This window comes from Stegodyphus dumicola, chromosome X1 (genome assembly GCF_044657685.1).
Source record: "Stegodyphus dumicola isolate Sdum_Otavi_A_Nest chromosome X1, ASM4465768v1".
NCBI classification, from domain to species: domain Eukaryota; kingdom Metazoa; phylum Arthropoda; class Arachnida; order Araneae; family Eresidae; genus Stegodyphus; species Stegodyphus dumicola.
The window spans coordinates 23,148,536-23,161,253 of NC_140780.1; the positions used below are offsets into that span (position 1 = coordinate 23,148,536).

The following is a 12,718-nucleotide window of genomic DNA, read 5'->3' on the forward strand; positions in this document are numbered from 1 at the left end:
CCTAAATTTAAAGTTTACAAAAGTTACAGTTTAAACTTACAACGAACTTTAAACAAACTAAAGTAAAAATTAATAACTTTAATTACTGATCAAAACTGAATAAGAGCACTTAAAGCTTGAAAATAATAACAATTAATACATAACATTATTTTATAAATGAGGTGCGTAGAAATTTTGAGTTTTATCATGCAATTATAGACCTATCAAACTGTCACACTAAAGTTCTCATTAATTTAAAACTCTATGAAATAAATATAAACAATGATCGCTTGAAAAGAAATCATGGGGAATACTTGATATTTTACAACTTTTTTAAATTTCATTTATGTGAACTCTAAAAGCTAAAAAAACCGTGAAGACTTTCACTGTTATTTTTTTATACAGAAGTGAACCTTCAGCTTTTTCTCCATTCACAAGTAATTATTTTTAACGATGACAATTGAGTGAGTTCTTGTTCCAGTGCATGAGTGATAAATAAAATAATTTTATTGAAGAGGTGGGAGAAAGAATTCGTGGAGCGATTATACGGAAATTCGTAAAATTCCGCCCCCCCCGCTACTATTAGTATTAAGTAAATATTATCTGAAAGTTTCAAACTAGTTTGAAGTTACTAATTGAGTTCCGTTTTCAAATTCCTGTATAGTACACGAAATTTTAAGCTAAACGTTAAGACTGGATTAATAACGTAAGAACTAATTTTCAGAAATTCTGGATATAAAATAAATTAAAACGAGCTGTTCAAACAGCAATGTCAAATGGTAAGGGGGAAAAACGTTGCTCTTATACTTACACCTTAAATTAATGTAGGGCGGAGACTCAGCTGCGCGTACAACGGTGATCTATTCATGCTCACTGCAATACTGAAATGATATCTCTAATATTGCGAAATAAAAATTCATGCGATTTATTTCATGGAACTGAGGTTAAAAACTCTTCTGAAAAAACTCTATAATGATTATTGGAGGAGTTAAAGCAACAAGAATCAGCATAATACTTATATATTTCCCGGACTAGTTTCGAAAGTTTGAATACAGAATGTTTTTCTTCAGCAGCTAGAAGTGCAAATGCAGACGATTCATTTTCAGTTCTGCATTTAAACCTTCGAAACTACTCTTGCAAATTTATGAATGTTACACCGATTTTTGTTGCTTCTACTCTTCCAATAATCGTTATTCGAATTATCTTAAAAAAAAGTTATAAAGGCCTTTTTTTAGAACTTAAGTTAGGAGATTTATAATATCCGAAGGTAAAACATAATGGCGAAAACATTTGACAGTTTACAACTTTTAATTATGTATTGATTATTAATTGATATGGAGGGAAAAAATCTCTGATGTATACACACCCACACACATGTTCATGAAATCCGTAGACTACTTAGGTGTGCTTTAAAATATTTAGTGCACATTACAAAAATTTAATAAAATGAAAATAGATTACCATTACCGAAAATAATATAGAAATAGAATTCAAAACATTAAAATAATGCAAAGTGGTATAAAAGAATTTGAAGTGCTTCTAAATGAAATACGGTCATCTCTCGCTTAGCACAGTTTCATTTAACTCTTTAGTATAGTTTATTCATTGCAACCTATTTCCCTTTAGTGAGAGGTTTCACCAGAGATTCTAGCGGTTGAAAGTGCAGAACACTGGTAGTTTGAGCAGAGTTCTAATCCCTGCAAGCAGGCTAGCTGCATGGCTGTTTTCGTGGCTTTTTCCAAGTGCGTGATTAAATATGACCCAATTTCCCTTAAAAAGGTCTGCCATTTTTAGACGATCAATAAAATATGTCAAAGGTAAACTTACCCTTGTGTCTTCTTCGTGATGGACGGCTTGACAGAACTCTAAAAAAATCCAGTCTAAAAATGGGAACTAATCCAGTCGAAAATGAGCTAATCCAGACTAAAAATGGGAGTCTTCATTTAACAACACAACACACGTTATTAGTAGTTAAGTACTTAAGTAAGAACTTAAGTCGTAGAAGCATATTAATTACAAAGCACGTAAGCAGCAATCATGGCTGTTTCTCTTCATTTCACACACGTAAGCAGCAACCATGGCTGCTTCCCCCTCGTTCTAAGTCTCTTTGGTTTTATTTTAGTCCTCAGTTCATTTCAGTTCGTGAGGTTCACTCAATTCGTGCTCAGCAGCGACAGCCATGAAGTCCTGTCTTCTTTTAGGCATATAGCCTTAACGAGTTTTCTGTACTGAAACAAATAAACTACATTTTACTGGCGAAACTTCCCTTTAAGACGGACTACGTAACGCCTTGAAAAGGCTTTTGGAGCTCTTTGCGCAACTGGTTTTATATAGTTTATAGAAAAAATTGTCGCAGTATTTGGTGAAATTCAAATTACTGAACATAAATTAAGTTTAACCGAAGTAATGGCAAGAGCGTAGGGATTATTGGATTCAAACTTTGAAGAGGTGAGAGATCATTTCCTTATGTATCAATAACAAGAGTAACACGATTATTAATTTACCAAAGAAGTAAGCTTCTTAAAGCGAAATGAATTTGATAAAATTTCAGGGTACTATTCCGTTTTGAGGACGGTAAAAAAACTGCAGCGAAAATGTATGCACAATTCGCCAAATCTAGCAAACGCGCCCATTTAACAGCGCGCCAAATCTAGCGTACGCGTTGATTTCAAATTGCGCAAGTTTATATAGTTGTATATTTCTTATGACGCCATTAAAATACTAATTTAATTTTTAAATCTTTTTTGACTTTAAATCCTTTTTGATATTCTATGGATTTAACAATTTGAGAATTGCCCATAACGAAAAGTCTGCAATAGAATTTTGGGTAAAGTGCAGAATCACCCACTGCTTGACCCGTTTTTAAGAATTGCACATATTCGGTATCCATGTACACACTGACCTATTTTCACTTACAAAAAATCCCAGAATTGCACAAAAATGGCACTGCGCACAACCTTTATCTATGTACACATCGACCTATTTTCACTTAAAAAGTAAAAGAAAATTAACAAAAATCCAGTTGTTTTTAGCCTTGTAAAAAGCGGCAAACAAATAAGTGGCGATTCTGCACTTTACCGAGAATTTTTTCAAAGTAAAGGCATCATTCATTATAGAAAATTATATTTGAACGACCAACGAGATGAAACTATGCTTTAGTGATAACTCGGTAGCGAAATAGCGATGCAGGCATCCATTCAGTTATGTTTAGCAATTTTTATATAAATTATAATACATGTTTAGCCTTTTTTATATAAATTATAATAATAAAAAAGTATTATATGAAATTAACCTTTCATCTAAATTAAAACATCAATCTTAAATAGTTATTTACTATTATACTTCCTTTCTTGCGGCAGGGTTGCCGCAATTATTTTTGGCAGCACTGGCGTCAACAGTAGTTTGGCGATTTTTTACGGCCATCAAAAACGAATATTAACAATTTCAGATAATATTTTGGGCTATTGAACAATCGCACCAACAACTTACGGATCAGCTGTCCAAATCATGAAAGCAGCTCATGAGTTCGCCACAAGTCTGATGCTGCAGTAAACAGAGTCAATGAAGATGAAGTATCTACGGTTAAAAGAAAATAATCCTGAATGAACTTCTCAAAATGTTTTTAAAACAATTTAGAAATTAAAAATTAATAAAATTATTTACAAATTTTATTGTTTTGTTTCCTTTTTATTTTAGATGAGCAGTTAAAAAAATAATATAAAACTAATTAGATGAAATAGAATATTTTGTGAGTATATTTATATCGGATTAAAAACTACTTTACCTAACACAGCATTTTAGAATGACTTATTAACCATGTTAGGCTAGGAATTACTATATAAGTAAAATGAATTAACGTTACACTACACTACTAAAGATTTTAGCTAATTGAATCATTTTTCATTATCGTAGTTAATGAAAAATGAGTGCTACTGCTATACTAAAACTGTTTACTGATATTTTTAGATGAAGGAGTCAACTTTAATTTATACGTGGGTAAATTCAGTCCCTTTCTAAAAAAATGCGGTTCTTCTTTCACAGATTCTTAGTTACTTTATGTTAAAATTGCTTTAACATGAATGTTTATGTTTATCATTGGACTCCATTTCTTGACTTGTAGGCTGATAGCTCTCGAGTGCTTTGTCACAATTAAATATACCATACCATACCATACCATTTCCTGACTTGAATTCTCATTATTTTTCTGTTACTGAAAGACTCGAGATCACGTTATTGTTTTATATATATATATATATATATATATATATATATATATATATATATATATATATATATATATACATATATATTATGTAATTTAGATAGTGATGCATTCACAGTTCAATTTGAATGGCACTTTCATATATGTGTATGAAAATGAATAAAATATTTCTGAAACTTTAGTGTTAGGTTAATTGCCATGAATGCTTAAAAGTAGTTTAGTTCAAAAGAAATATATTTTGTATAAGTATTTAATGATTACATTTAGATTACTTGAATATTGTTCAAAGGTTTATAAAAAGAGATATATCACATTTAGAAACGATTTGACTATCACATTTGACAGCAAACTTTTGTTCTGAATTCATCAGATATATTGAAAATAAAAAGAATTCACTTCAAATGGACATCAGTGCAGATATATGCTAAGCTGAAATATTTTTACCTGTATTCATTCTTCCATTATGATTACTTCATTTTGTGAGGTAAACCTAATGATCCTTTAAATATTTTAACACATTTAACATAAAACATATTTAACATTAACGTAAATTAAACTACTTTAACTTTATATATATTGATTTCTAAGTTTCAAAATGGGAATTTAAATTTGATTAAATCAAAAGCATGCATGGAAACACAAATATTGTACAGCCTTATATTTCCTGCTATGTATTGAAGGAAAGAAAGAAATTAGCACTATCATAAATAATTCCTTTTAAAAAATAAATCATTTTGATGACAGTCTTTAAAAATGAACCACAGCTCGAAATGTTTTGCCTCAGATAATTGACATTAGAATTAAAATTGTCAAATAATTTATTTCCAGATTCTAAACAGGCATTTGAATATTTTATGTATTATGCCTAGGTTAAGTATTTTTATGCTTTATGTACAAATCTTTATTATGTTCTTGAACTTAAAAGAATCAGTGCCACTGAAGACCAAAAAGTGAAGAAGCCTTGTAGTTCATTTAATACAGTACTTGCCATTGATACATTCTGATACTGAAAGACTCGAGATACATTCTGATATATTCTGATTCTGATAACTTGTAATGGTGTCATTCTTCATAACATTGAAATGTTTCAGTATATTGTAATATTTTTGTAACCCAGCAAACAAGTAAATTATTGCTAAAAATTCTGTTTGATTGAAAAATATCATCTTTAAGTGTTACAAAATAGTGTTTTTCCGTTCATTTAATTTAAATTTTGAATAAAATTTTGTTCCTAGAATGGAAGACTCGCTTCAAGTAAACTCATTTACAGAAATTACATTCGCAACTAAATGAGAGTATGGACAACATGGATTTATTATCGTATGTTGGATCTTTCGTATGTTGCATTTTCACGATGCCAATAAACGTACCTTCAATTCTCCAGATGTTGCTATCCTAATTCACATCTAATTCATATTTCATATATATTTTTTTTGGTTGAAATTAGGAACCTGTATGCATTGATTCATGTCTCTTCAGCTTTCAAGTTATTACATATGTTAAATAAATACTATTTCGTTAAGCGAGTTTACTTGAATTTTGAATAAAACTTAACATTTTAAATAAAACTTTGTTCCTAGGAGTGAAGCCTAATCATTTAAAGTAAATGTACTAGCATGTAAATGCGAGTATGGACAATATGAGTTTTTTTTTTTTTTTCTGCTTCGTATGTCTCATCATCATGTTGCCGATAAACGTATCTTCAGCCCTCTTGATGTTTCATAATCCATGTGTTATATCATTTTTGGTTAAAATGAGAACTTAACATAATTTACCTTATATACGATTCATGTCCCTTCAGTTTTCAATTTAATTTAATTGTTTTTTAAATAAATGCTATTTCGTTAAGCAAATTTACTTGAAAAATAGGTCTTCAAAAATATAAGTTATCACGTTTAAGACAACATTTAGGATACACACGTAACTGAAGTAATACAAAACAACCAAAGATATTGAAGTAATTTCAGTGATAAATTGGATTTTTTATTCTAAGCTCCACATTTGTTTTCAGCAAATAAAAATATTGAAAACATAAGAAACTCTTTATGAAATAGACCTGGCACACATTTTTATCGGTTATTACAAAAGAAACACACGAAATTTCATGAAAAATAAAATTGCCGTACACTTTTATCGTCTATCATAAAACAGATGAAGCAATATCATGTAAAGTACAACTTCGATAAATTTTTATCGTCTGTTACAATTTTAAAACGGTTATCCTGTTAAAATATAAATCAATCAAAAGCACGCAGCAAAATACTTTTAAGAAAAGCATTTTCAATGATCACGTTTAGAACAGTTTACATTGAAGATAGGAAAACACGCATAGGAAAGAAATGCACTTTGTGAAAACAAATAAAATTTCTAATAAATGCTTATTTAAAATTTTTACATTTATATCCAACAACAAAACATTTTGAGTATCAGTTGAATGAGAAATTCAGCCAACTACAAGAAAATGTGCTGATCGCTTTGTTAGCTCAACCTCCACATTTGACAGCAAACTTTTCCAACAGGACAGTCCCCGTCTCGAGGGAAGCAGCAACGATTGACAGGTCTGCAGATTCGTGGAGCCATGCAAGCAGTCAGAGGAGCAAATGCAATATCTGTTAAAATGTAAAACAAGTTATTTACAATCTCATTTTCGTTATGTTTGTATGTTACAAAATATTTTACAACTTAATAGATAGTTTTAAAATAAAATTATTTCGGAAATATATTTCCTTCATAAAATGTCAAAGTGGTCTCCTTCTATAGGAACAAAGTTTTAAGATATTCCGCTTCATTAGTAAATCTTTGTACCACTGGTAGTTCGACCCAAGTTAAATCCAGATTAACTGCATGAGAAGTTTCGTGTTTTTTCGCTAGAACATGACCCCATTTTCTTTAGGAAGTCCTCTAGAAGGCTTCGCTTTCTCTAAGCAGGTAGCCCTAGTGAGTATAGAGTGTTTGTTTTTAAACTGATCAGATCAGAGTCATCTGTAACTTGATCTACGAGCTGAAATGCCAGTAGATTCGGTAGGGGGAACTAATGATGACATTGGAAATAGAAAAACCTCCGTGAAAAAATGTTTCTAAAGTCGCCGATGGGAAACATATGGTGCTATTGTAGTCAACGATGCTAAAAATTTGCATGAAGCTCAGGTAAAATTTTAAAATGCAACTGCCCAAATAAGGAAATGGCAACAGCTACAGTAATTAAAGTTAAGAGGATAATACCGAAGAAAATTCCGAATGTTAGCTGGGTTCAGCATGCGTCTCGCTTTACCTCAGTCCACGTTAATTGTGAATTTGCTTTGTCTTCACCAATCAAACGCAGCTGTCGGTTATCGTGAGTTTAGAAATCATAACAACTTGCATAAAGGCTCTCTATCAATCAATGTACTGAAAGACGTAATTCAAAATTTAAAGGAACAGGATCCTTCGGTAGAGAATGGATACTGGTGCCGGACGGGACAGTTTATGATGTCACGACTGCTGGACTTGAAGACGCCCAAAACGATGGGTGGTATTTGCTCTGACATTTCTTTCCAGGATAGACGTCAACGATGCTTGGCCGTGGAGAATTTTGTGAGGAGATAAGGCCCATTTTCACCTAAAAGGCACTGTTAACACTCCTTATTCTCGAATATGGACATCCGAACAGCCCCATGCATTTCAAAAACCTACTGAATTTACCAAAACTCACTGTTTGTAGCTTCACAGCAGGTTTTATCATCGGACCAGGTCATTACTCTAACAGGGCCACAGACCTGTACCATTAGTATATAAAGGTATCATGCTAACTGGTTTTCTCATTCAACAACTTTAGCAAAGGCTGGATTAGGTAAATTTGATGCAGTATGTAGCACGACCGCACATTGGTATATTGGCACAGATGCCGTTATGCCAGCACTTTACAGAAGAAAAGGGTATAAGTCGCTTTTCCCGAACCTTCACTGCAGCCTCCTTTCTCAGATCTAACTACATGCGACTTTTTTCTATGGGGTCCAAGGCCTATATTGGTTGGGTCTTGACCTTAACGGATAAGAGAACTTTAAAGGACAACCATGCTGAGCTGAGCAGTCCTGGCAACCTGTTACGTTTGGCCATAGGCTGTAGTGTCTAGTCCATGAGAAGAGTGGTCATACTGAAAGAGGTCTATTCCCAAGACGAGAAATACTTTCCCTAAATAAAATGCTATGGTGCAATGAAGTATCACCTCTGTAAACTTTTGGAACAGCTCATTTGTTGCATTAACGAGGTGTTGCAATGAAATTTCTTTTTTGCCATTCATTTGTCTAATTCTCAGCTGTGCAGATTACAACAGAGCTATATTTTCGTTTATCGGCGACTTTTAAAACTTTTTTTTCATGGAATCTTTTTTTCCATGTCGTCATTAGTCCCCGTGCCAAATTTGGTGGCATTTCAGCTGATAGATCAAGCTCTGAGTACTGTCAGTGTAAAACAAATGCCCTGTACCTGTAGCTTTGCCATAATCAAATAATATAATACAATCCTATGCAGCATGCTATTAGCGTAAGGAATATTATAGTATTTGCTCTGCAGTTCAATTTAATACTGTAGTTTTCAATTTAATACAGTAGTTTTAGTAGTGAATTTTACTTGTTAGTTATTGCAACAGTGTAAAAATTAACTGTTATAAGTTAAACGAGAACCTAATTTAATTTACGAAAATAATGTATTTAAAAAAGTATATTTAAAATTATTCTTAAACGCTTTTGGTTGAATTTAAATTGAAATTTCACTCCACATGCAATCAAACGTATATTATCTTGTGAAACTCTATTACAACCTAAATAGAAGGAAAAATAAAATTATAAGCTTCTTTTCTTCTTTTTTCGAATATTTTTTCTTCTTTAGCTTTGAGCTAGAACTTTCTAGGTGATTCTATACAGGTGGGTACAATAATTCTATGTTATATTATAATGTATTTCTCCCGCCTTCTTAGCGTGCCTGCGTGGTGTAGTGGTCTGCACGTTCTGCGCATTTTCGAAAGGTCCCATGGCTCGAATCCCGGCGAGGGCATTGCTATGTTTCAAGTCCACTGCTTATAAAATTCCTAATGTCTTTACAATACGACCGAAAACTTATATTTCCTTTCAATCGTCACAATAACAATATTCTATTAACGTTAGGGAGAAAAGTATATGACTGGATTTCTAAAAACTATTTCGACTGCCAATAATCGAATGGCTAGAGCATCGGAATACGTTAATACGAGGAGAAAACTTTAGTTTCACTTTTGCGGTTATGTAACTACATGCGTCATTAGCTTTCGTAAAAGAATCATATGATACGAATTAGTTTTGAAACGGCAAGGTTCAGAAAGATTTATTATAAGCAAGTTACTGTTTATAGGATAGAAAGGGGAAGTAATCAAATTAAGAAGATAACTTAAGGGGACTCGTACACCTTAAAACACATACGATCTTCGAATATGTGACTGTTGCAAGAATTGAGATAACTTATTTATTTTAAAAGCAATTACTTCCAACTTTTTACAGCTGACTAGATAATATAGCTGCTTTCTGAAATACTAATCAGAAAGTTTGTGTTGCCACAAATATTTTATAATTTAATACGTTTTGTGACAAAATTTTTCGTCGTGTTTCCACCTTGCGCGCACAATTTAATTCCATATTTAATATATAGCTTTTATAACATTTGGAAACGACTGTAAACCAAAAGTTGTAAGAATTTCATGTTAAATTTTTATTTTATTTGGAATTGAGTTTATAAAATGTATTTTATTAAAAAAATTGTAATGTTTTCGAGCATAAAATTTTTTAATATTAAAATATTCATCAGATTTTTTGTTCAGTTAGAAAATAGTGTCCATATAAAGAATTCCATCAATTTCAAGTACGTACCATTAGAAAGTTTTTAAAATAACATGCGCGCTAAGTGAAAATATAACGAAAATTTTATCACAAAGCGGATTAAATTATAAAACTATTTATGGCAACACAAACTTTCTGGTTACTAGTTTCCAAAGCACCTATATTATGTAGTCAGCTGTAAAAAGTTGGAAGCAATTGCTTTTAAAATAAATAAAATATCCCAATTCTTGTAACAGTCACATATTCGAAGATCATAAGGGGTTTAAGGTGAATGAGCCCCTTTAAGGGGCTGTTTTAAATGGACTTTTATCTTACTTGCTCATTATCTTATATACATGTGTAAAATTTATACATAATAAAAAGAGAATAACTGAAAAACAAATGTTGAAAGTGAGCAAAGTGTCATATCCAAATTGCTGTATGATTAATACTTTTTAAAACTAAACTACAAATGTCAAATTTTTGAAAAATAATCTTTATGCAGATTAAAATTATCTCTGGAAAAATAAAACTGTTAAATTTTTAGTGAACTATATGGAGTAAACTAGACTAAATTTATACTTATGTTTGTTAGTGTAAATAAAAATATTTAGTATTTAGTATTTTGAATATTTTTAAATAATCAGTTCCCATGTACACAAACAAAAGATAAGCCAGGATTAAGAGAGAATGCAAGCATCTATTTCAGAGTAACACAACAACTCAAATTTCATAATAGCTTTCATTTTTCTTGAATCTTTAATGTCCATACTATAGTTTCCGATGCTTATGAAGTGCAAAGATACATTCTAAATCAAATAATCAACAAAGATTCTCGTCATTAACGTCTCTTTAGGCATGATTCATTTTTAGTAATAAAAGGGGAAAAGCACAAAATGGCGACGAAGTAATTTAAAATTATTTTTAAATGCAAACGAATTCTGTATATAAACGAATTCTTAATTTACTTCTTTCTGAAATGCCTTCATAATTTACATGACATGGGAGTTTTTTTTTGTTAAATTATTGTTTTGTTTATTAAAACTACATTTAGAGAGGTGTACAATCACGTTTTTAAATTTTTAACTATTTAAGCTCATGAAAATGAACCATGTACTTCGTCGCCATTTTGTGCTTTTCCCCTTTTATTACTAAAAATGAATCATGCCTAAAGAGACATTAATGACGAGAATTAACGGCTCAGTTCCTTAAACATACATATGTTAAGTGAGAGAAACCCAGTTAGACAGCTATATATATAAACAGCGTTTCATAAATCTTCTTCACATATTCATTATAGAAAACAAAGTGTGTAAGAGAATTATAAATGAACAAATTAAACAGTAAATGATATAAATTAAACAGTTTCTCTTTTACTAAATTTGCATTCTAAATGATATAGTATTACACATTTTTTTAATTATTTAAAAACATCAAAATAAGTTAGAAATCAAGAATCTTTTAAGGAACATATATGCATCAGTATTTTATTGGCCCTTTTTTGAAACATTTTCAGTCAGCATACGCACAGACACCATCATTTCGAATCAGAAAGCAAACGTTTTAATATTCTTAGTATTATAATAGCCCAAAGAACATTACTGAGATTTAAACTTTCCAAAAATATTTAAGAAGCAGCTAAATTAATAATTTTGTTTACCTGAAACAGAGAAGATGACGAACATGCAGAATAGTACCCGTAGTGTGTATACCATAATAAATGCACTAGAGTATCAACAACAAACTGCTGTTTCAGAAAAGAATAAGAGAGCAGTGAATTCTTTCGCTAAGTACGAAATTTTCTCCCTTGGTAATTCTGACATGTTCGGGGAACATTTCTCATTTGCGAAAGGGAAATGCAGAATTATAATTTTATTTTTCTCCTGATGGAGAAAATTTGCCTAACATAACCTATAATGCCCGCTACATATTTAATTAAAATATGACATAGTTTTAACAATTACAATTGCTTATTTAAATAAACAGCGATGAGTTTCAAAATCTTGATTCAAGTACCCTTTTACTCATACAGATGGTCCCTCTGATTACGAAAGAAGAGTGTAAGAACTCTGAAGCTTCAAAACAGGTTATACATCTTTGCTCTATTGATTAATATCTGAGTGCTATGAACTGCAGATTTAGGAATGATTGTAAGGTGCACACTCTAAACATATTTGTCAATTTCCTTCTTTTTATTTAGTTTGAAGTCTTGCATCACTTCCTACAGCATTTTTTATCAATTTTAGAAATTCATAATCAACTCACATCAAACAAGATTAAAAAATGTTAACGCATCTGTTAGTGAAGCGGAAACGTTTGATTTCAATAAGCTACACTGCGAGAGTCGGAGAAACTAAAATGCAAAATCGACATTTCGCTTAATTTGTCATGTTTCCTATAGTATGGGAAATATGCTGCTCATAATGAGCATTTTACCCTCATTTAAAGCACACTTAAAATTTGCAACCAAATTTTAGTTCATTTTAATAGAAAATCGGCTAAAAAAAGGTTATAAAAAGATAGAAATAGTTATAAAACAACGTGAACTTTAAATATTTTTAACCCGTTCAAAATAAACAAAATATATCAAATAAAACCAAAAATTTAATAAATATAGTGATTTTGGCTAATAGTGACTGCTAATAAATAAGCTTAATAATGTTTACATTTGCGAATGGAATTAACAGAATAA

General features: G+C 31.1%; 2 protein-coding genes and 1 long non-coding RNA gene across 12 annotated transcripts in view; 1 reads left to right on the top strand and 2 right to left on the bottom strand.

Annotated features, from left to right (window-relative positions):
* Window positions 1-2,190, bottom strand: part of LOC118187434 (DNA (cytosine-5)-methyltransferase 3B-like) — a 487,890-nt gene extending 485,700 nt beyond the window's left edge. The window contains exon 1 of the mRNA XM_085807194.1: window positions 1,807-2,190. The gene's annotated coding sequence lies outside the window, so the exon portion shown is untranslated. The remainder of the gene's footprint in view (window positions 1-1,806) is intronic.
* LOC146993106 (organic cation transporter 1-like) overlaps window positions 1-5,443 on the top strand; it is a 93,266-nt gene extending 87,823 nt beyond the window's left edge. The window contains exon 10 of one of the 2 annotated variants that reach the window (XM_085807196.1): window positions 3,339-5,443. In XM_085807196.1, the coding sequence (XP_085663322.1) occupies window positions 3,339-3,447 (109 nt within the window). In that variant the 3' untranslated portion in view covers window positions 3,448-5,443. The remainder of the gene's footprint in view (window positions 1-3,338) is intronic. The other variant, XM_085807198.1, reaches the window with a different exon arrangement.
* Window positions 5,444-6,162: 719 nt separating this feature from the next.
* LOC118187431 (uncharacterized) overlaps window positions 6,163-12,718 on the bottom strand; it is a 61,706-nt gene continuing 55,150 nt past the window's right edge. For all 9 annotated transcript variants that reach the window (XR_004757938.2, XR_015038383.1, XR_004757936.2 and 6 more), the window contains one exon: window positions 6,163-6,810. This is a non-coding gene — a long non-coding RNA (uncharacterized LOC118187431). The remainder of the gene's footprint in view (window positions 6,811-12,718) is intronic.